The sequence below is a fragment of the Oryzias melastigma genome, linkage group LG21, assembly GCF_002922805.2.
Source record: "Oryzias melastigma strain HK-1 linkage group LG21, ASM292280v2, whole genome shotgun sequence".
NCBI lineage: Eukaryota > Metazoa > Chordata > Actinopteri > Beloniformes > Adrianichthyidae > Oryzias > Oryzias melastigma.
In genome coordinates, this window is record NC_050532.1 from 14,334,652 (window position 1) to 14,341,056 (window position 6,405).

The 6,405-nt window shown below is 43.7% G+C and overlaps 1 protein-coding gene across 3 annotated transcripts in view; it reads left to right on the top strand.

Annotated features, from left to right (window-relative positions):
* LOC112137935 (leucine-rich repeat flightless-interacting protein 1) overlaps positions 1-6,204 on the top strand; it is a 25,766-nt gene extending 19,562 nt beyond the window's left edge. For 2 of the 3 annotated variants that reach the window (XM_024260445.2, XM_024260447.2), the window contains exons 6-10: positions 1,692-1,784; positions 1,863-1,946; positions 2,080-2,169; positions 2,674-2,767; positions 3,206-6,204. In XM_024260445.2, the coding sequence (XP_024116213.1) occupies positions 1,692-1,784; positions 1,863-1,946; positions 2,080-2,169; positions 2,674-2,767; positions 3,206-5,655 (2,811 nt within the window). In that variant the 3' untranslated portion in view covers positions 5,656-6,204. The remainder of the gene's footprint in view (positions 1-1,691; positions 1,785-1,862; positions 1,947-2,079; positions 2,170-2,673; positions 2,768-3,205) is intronic. The other variant, XM_036209825.1, reaches the window with a different exon arrangement.
* The last annotated feature ends 201 nt before the right edge of the window (positions 6,205-6,405 follow it).

Sequence of the window (6,405 nt, forward strand, 5' to 3'; positions counted from 1 at the left end):
TTCAGGCTCCAAGCTGCAAAAGTGCGTCTGCAGATGAAGCGATGAGGAAAGGGGGAGGAGCTGCTGCTCGATTCCGTATGAACCACAATTTCTAAAGAGCTGTGACGCTGTGGGACCTCTCGATGCCCCGGCTGTGCAGCGCTCAGAGCAGACTCTTCATACTGAGAAGTACACTTATTTAGAAAAAAGTCAATTTCCATTACAGTTTTGTGAAAAATATCTATTCCGATACGCCCCAAAAACCACCTCCTCTAAGCGCAAAAACTTTTTCCCGAAAAATGCCAGTTTTTTTTTTAAATTGTGGTGTTTCCATTAGGAGAATTTATTATCGAAATTTCAGAGTTAATGGAAACACGACTATAGAAAGTGATTAGTTGAGGAATGCACATTCCCAAGAGCGCTGTGAATTAGGCCTGCCACTATTAGTCAACAATTAAATAGGCGACTAATTTAATAGTCGATTAGTCGATACTTTATATGATATGGAGTCAGAGTGTGGTAAAGTTAAACAAAGTTCTGAGCGGTCAGCACCAAAACATGTACTTTTTTGTGTGAATGTTTAGTAAACATTCCCTCTAGTGATTCTCCTTTTTGATCATTTTTCAACACGTAAAAACTCAATCACACTATCAGTGATTTCAGTAATCTTGATATCAAAACATTTGACTCATTCAGGACATTACTGCTTGTGTTTTTGATATTCATAAAATTTATCGTTTTTGAGCAAAATATGCCCCAATGGAAATGAATGAGAAAGTCTTCAAATTTCAAACTGTAAGAAGATTATCAACAAACCTTTAAATATATTCATGGTTATGTTTTCATCTTTTAGAGTCATTTAAAAAATATGGAGTTTAGCTAATATTTTAGCGACAGGCTAATGTGTTTGACTTGTTTAGTTTACTGAGGAATTTTAGGCTAGTTTAGAGTTTAGCTAGTACTTAATCAATGAGCTAGCTTTTTGTGGCTAGTTTGGCATCTACTCAGGTTTTTGGGCTAATTTGGAGTTTAGCTCATATTTAAACAACACACTAAATATTTTTATTTATTTATTTATTTATTTATTTAAAAGAAATTTTACTACAAATTTTTCAAAAATGTAGGTCAACTTCACGCTCTTTCATTGTTCTTTCGCAAAATTTCCAGTCTGTAAGCAAATTTAACATTTTGCAAATAGTTTTTGCATTTTCAGGAAAATCCCTTCAGCAATGAATGTGAATACTTTCAGCCAAAAGTATTCACACAGCCATTATCGCAGGCAGTGCAACTTTTCTGGTCATATTTGAGTCAGTGAAATCAAAATGTTATCTTTAGTGAAATATAGTTCCTTGTTTCAGATGCTGACATCATTACATTTAATCTTGTTTGAATACCAGAAACAAATGAAGGGCAGAGGCTGCAGGACTGATTACAGGTTTAATAAACTATCATCTTTATTTTTAGTTAGTTTAAAGCTAAAGATGGTTAAGATGTGGGCTTTACATCCAGTTTGCGAATGACCCGATTAGCCAACTAAATGGAAAAAATAATCTGTGATTGATTAGTCGACCATTTAAATAATGGTTTGTGGCAGCTCTACTGTGAATGTAGCTTGAGGGTGAAGTGCAGCTGTCCTTCTCCCCCATTGTCATAATGTTGGTGATTGACGTTGAAGTAGAAGTCATTTCTTTCTCCCATTTCTTTTCATGCAGGAACATGAGCAGGAGAAGCATGCACATCATCTCCTCATGCTCCAGTTTAGAGAAATGAAGGACACTCTAAAGCAGCACCAAGAGATGCTAAATGTGAGTCCTACTTCAGACTGAAGTCTTCCCCTCCAACTCTCTACTCAGACATGCTGTAAACTTCCTGTTTTTCTTTAGGAGCTGCGTAACAAACAAGCTGCTTTTGTCCAGGACATCTCTGACCTGCACCAGACTCTAGAGTGGAAGGACAAGAGGATCCAGGTGGGGCCATCAGACCTGGATTTAGGACTTTATTTGGTGTTTTCATATTTTTGTCATCTTTGCATAAATCGGCTTTGCCATCCTTGGATTCTCTTTTGCTTTGCCCCATCTGATGGTGCTGCTGTGTTTTCAGGCTCTGGAAGGACAAAAGGAGTTTGCAGAAGAAAACAGGCTCCAGTGCAACGAGCTAAGAGAAGTGCAGAAGTTGAAAGATGCTTCAATGGTACTCTGTTTGGCATGTCCTTTGCTCTGTGAAACTTTTTTTCCATTTTAGGTCAAACCCTGTGTGGTTTAAAACGGTTTTCCATCATTTACAGCTTAGGTTGTTTTCACAGCTCAGTTAAAAACTGAAGCTCTGAACAGAACACCAACAATCAGATCTCTAATCGAGGAGCCTGTGCAGTTCTCTTAACTCCTCTGACGTTCTCTAAGGATCTCAGACCTTTCTGAGCTTCTCTGAATTTATTTGGGGATTTCTGACCGTTAGAGCCTCAGCGTCACAGATGGTTATCTCAGTTCTTTTGAAGGATCCTCCTGGTCCAAACTCGAGGGCAGGGAGGGGGGAGGAGGAGGGGGTCCATCATTCCTTCACTTCTTCAAGCTTGTTTAACCTGTTTTCATTTAGGTGTTTTTTTTGGTTCAGTTGTTTTCCTGTCATTGTGAAGTGTTTTGTGGCTCATATTCGTAAAGCAAAACTAAAGTTTAATGCTAACTACTCTTTTGGTAGAAACATGGAATGTTGAAGCCCAGCGGGAGCGTGAACGGAGCAGCTGCTGCGCCTGCAGTGGTCGGCTCTGTTGATGCAGACGGTGGCATTCTTGGTAAGGCGTGCTGCAGTCCTACAGCTTCTGCCTTCTGCAATTCTACTTTCAAACTTTGCGGCAATAACAAACTTATGAGAACAGGAAACACCCCCCATCACAAAACCGAAGACGCTGTCCGAACGGGGGGAAAGAGTTCTTGCAGTGGCTCAAATCGACCAAACAGAACACAAATGAGCGGGCTGCTTCTCAGGAGGATGCACTGTAGAACAAATATAAAATGATTACATACAAAAAATCGTTTTATAGATCTTTAGGAAGAGTATTTATCTCTGTCGGTGGTTTTGATTCATAGTGGATACAGGTTCTTTAGATATTTCTTCTTCTGCCTATGCTCTTTTTCTGTTTTCATCTCTGCGCTTCCTGAAAATAACTTGGTTCTCCTGCCTCAGTCAGGATCCTTCTCTTCTTTATTTAATGATCTTTGTAATCTCTCAGGGAGCCCAGCAGAGACTGAGCTGAAGAGCCCCAGACAAGAGGATGTGGATCCACAGCATCTGAAAGAGGAACCAGAGAATGGAGGAGAGCATCTATGGAGCTCTGAAACGCTTCAGAAACATGTGGATACTTCTGCACTGCCAGAGGAGCCATCCTGTTCTGCAGAATGCAGTCTCAGTGTGGACTTGGCTGTGGTCACGTGCTCAGCTGCAGAGGGGATTGGCTCCGAACCTCCAGAGACGATCAGAACTGCAGATGGAGATGCTCCTCAAACACAAGTCCAGAGCGCGGTGAACACTGGTGACACAGAAAAGAAAGAGACGAGCCGAATCACTCTGGAGGAACAAGAACCCAAACCGAGTCATGTCCAATGTGACTCTAAGCCCCACCCAGACCTAAATGTGGAAGAAGCCCTCCAGTCCCTCCCAATTGAACCAAACTGTCAACCTCAGCACAACGCAGCAGAGCTGGAAAGTGGTGAAAAGATGGAAGAGAAAGCAAACAAATCCCAGTCTTCCACCACCTCTGGAAAGAAAAAAAAGAAGAAGAGAGGTAAAAGGAAAGGAGGTAGCCATGACAACAAGAACCAGCAGGAAACAAGAGCCGGAAATGAGGCAGGAGCCAACAAAAAGCTCAAAGAAGAAGCTGACATTAAAGATGTCAACGACACACTGAAGGCTGAAGATGAGGAGGAACCTGGGACAATCGATGCATCACTTATGACGAAATCCAGATTCCCGGAGAAAACTCTTCAAGAAACGAACTTGTGTTCTGCTTCAGGGGAAAATGAGAAGACAACTGAAGAAGGAGTAGCTGCTGAAGACGACAAATCTGAGGATGAAGAGAAAACTGAAGGTACTCTTCATCCCAAAACAGCACAGCCAGAAAAGACAGCAACATTAGCTGAAGGTTCTTTTCAGATTGGTGTTCTGGAAGAACCTACAACAGATTCCATGTTTGTTGACCTTGAGGACAACCGGACTCCAGAAACTGCGACGGTTAAAAAAGAGGAACCTGGAGTCAGAACTGAAGAGGACACCTCCGGCTGTCCTGACAAAGAGGACACCTCCGGCTGTCCTGCCGAAGAGGACACCTCCGGCTGTCCTGACAAAGAGGACACCTCCGGCTGTCCTGCCGAAGAGGACACCTCCGGCTGTCCTGCCGAAGAGGACACCTCCGGCTGTCCTGCCGAAGAGGACACCTCCAACTGTCCTGCCAAAGAGGACACCTCCAACTGTCCTGCCAAAGAGGACACCTCCAGCTCGGACATCTCTGAGCTGATCCTTCAAAAAAACAGTGAATCTGAAGGACTTGATTTGATCCATATCTCTGCTGCTGAGGAGTCTGAATCCACCAGTACTCAGAGCCCAGTCCTCTTTTCTCAGGACGATGCTGCCGAAGCTTCTTCCAGCTCAGAGTCCTGCCCCACCAAGAGCTGCTCAGGTGTGACAGATTCTGAGAAACCTTTTGAGGGTGTGGTTGAGCTGAACCCAGGGGGCTGTGAGGCAGAACATGGCGGTGATAACACATCTTTCAGTCATGATGAAGACTCTGAGCTTATAAGCCAGTCCCAAGACCAGAAGCTGACTGAAGAAGTGCAGAAAGCTGGAGATTGGTCTGACCTGGACCCCCCCACACAGACAGAAGACGTCTGTGCATCTTCAGCCTCAGACCTCGAGTGGAGTCCGAATGGGACGTGTCAGGACATGGGGGAAGAACCAAAGCTTGCAGGTGCTGAAGCATTTCAACCAGCAGATGCTCTGGAGGTGGAAGAGAAATCTGCTACTTCAGAACCAAAACTGGAAAAGGATCAACACAATCTAGAATCTGAGTCTTCACCCTCTCATTTAGACGGGTCCAGATCCTGTGGGGGGGGACCTGAAGAGGAGGATGGAGAAGATGGAGAAGAACAGTCTTTTGACTTTGATGACACAGAATTGGAGTTAGCTGCAGTGCGTAGTCCTTCCAAAGATCCAGAACCAGGAGAGACCGTGATGGTAACATCAGCTGACACCAATGCATTCAAGTCGGGCCAAAGTCACTCTGAAGAAGAGCCTAGACAGAACAACTCGTCTAAAAGTGAACCATTTAGAGACACTGAGTCAGACGCTGTGGGTCAGGAAAACTCCTCAGGTTCTTGTGAAGCCCCACCAGAAAAGCTGGAAAACACGAGTACGAAACCAACAATTCAGACGGATGAATCCATAGAGGTTGAAGAGACGCATGCTGTAAACCCCAAAGAGCTGAGAGGATCTGCAGACAGCGACGGTCAGACAGAACTCTCAGCTGCTAAGACGGACATGGATCCTGTGAGGCAGAAGGACAAAGACTTCCCAAACCTCCGTGAGCAGGCAGGCGGCAGCACTGAAGCACCGCTGGAAGGAAAAGATGCCAAGAAAAGCAGCAGGAAAGGCAAAGGCAAGAGCAAAGAGGAATGTAAGATGTCTTAGTCTGCTGCTGGAGGTTCCCTTTCACATTATGTTACTTTCATTCTTCTGTGAACAGTCTGTGTACGATTGCATCTCATCTCCTCCAGTCCCATCAACAACATGCAGGTTTTTCATGCTTTAGCTCACCTTCAGTCTGCAGGGTGCAGGCTTCTTTGCAGGGTTTCAGTTTCCATGGATCACCTCCCCGTGTGCCACAGATGTGAAACTGTACACAAGTTGGACCGCAGCATGGATCTTCTCTCCTGGATCAGTGCATTTCAGAGTCATCCTTCCACACTTTGGTTCTCATCTTCAGGATATCTTCATGGAGTGGAGATGAACATGCTATGGCAAAATGAAGAAAGAAGCTCGTTATTTTAGCTATTGCTGACTCATGCTGGTGGCTCTCAGAGCTGACAGCTGTCCTGCTGCTTCTATGCTTTTATGCTGAAAAGGTCTCAGGAATCAGTTGTGTTTGCATTGTGTTGCACTGATTAAAAACTGGACAGGAAATGAAATGGATGTAATTATCTGTTTACAATAAAACTATGTCCCTGAACAACACAAAAATCTGGTGATTGATGTGTGTTTGTCTGATCTGATTAAGATCTCACTTTTACCTGAGATGACAGAGTTGTTGAGGGCCGTCCCACGTTTAGTGTGTGCACATCGCACGGATGTAAATAAGTGGAAAAAAGTGAGAATAGACAGACATATGTTAGAAAAATTAGATATTTACTGCATGTACAGAATGATTTTGTACTGTAAATG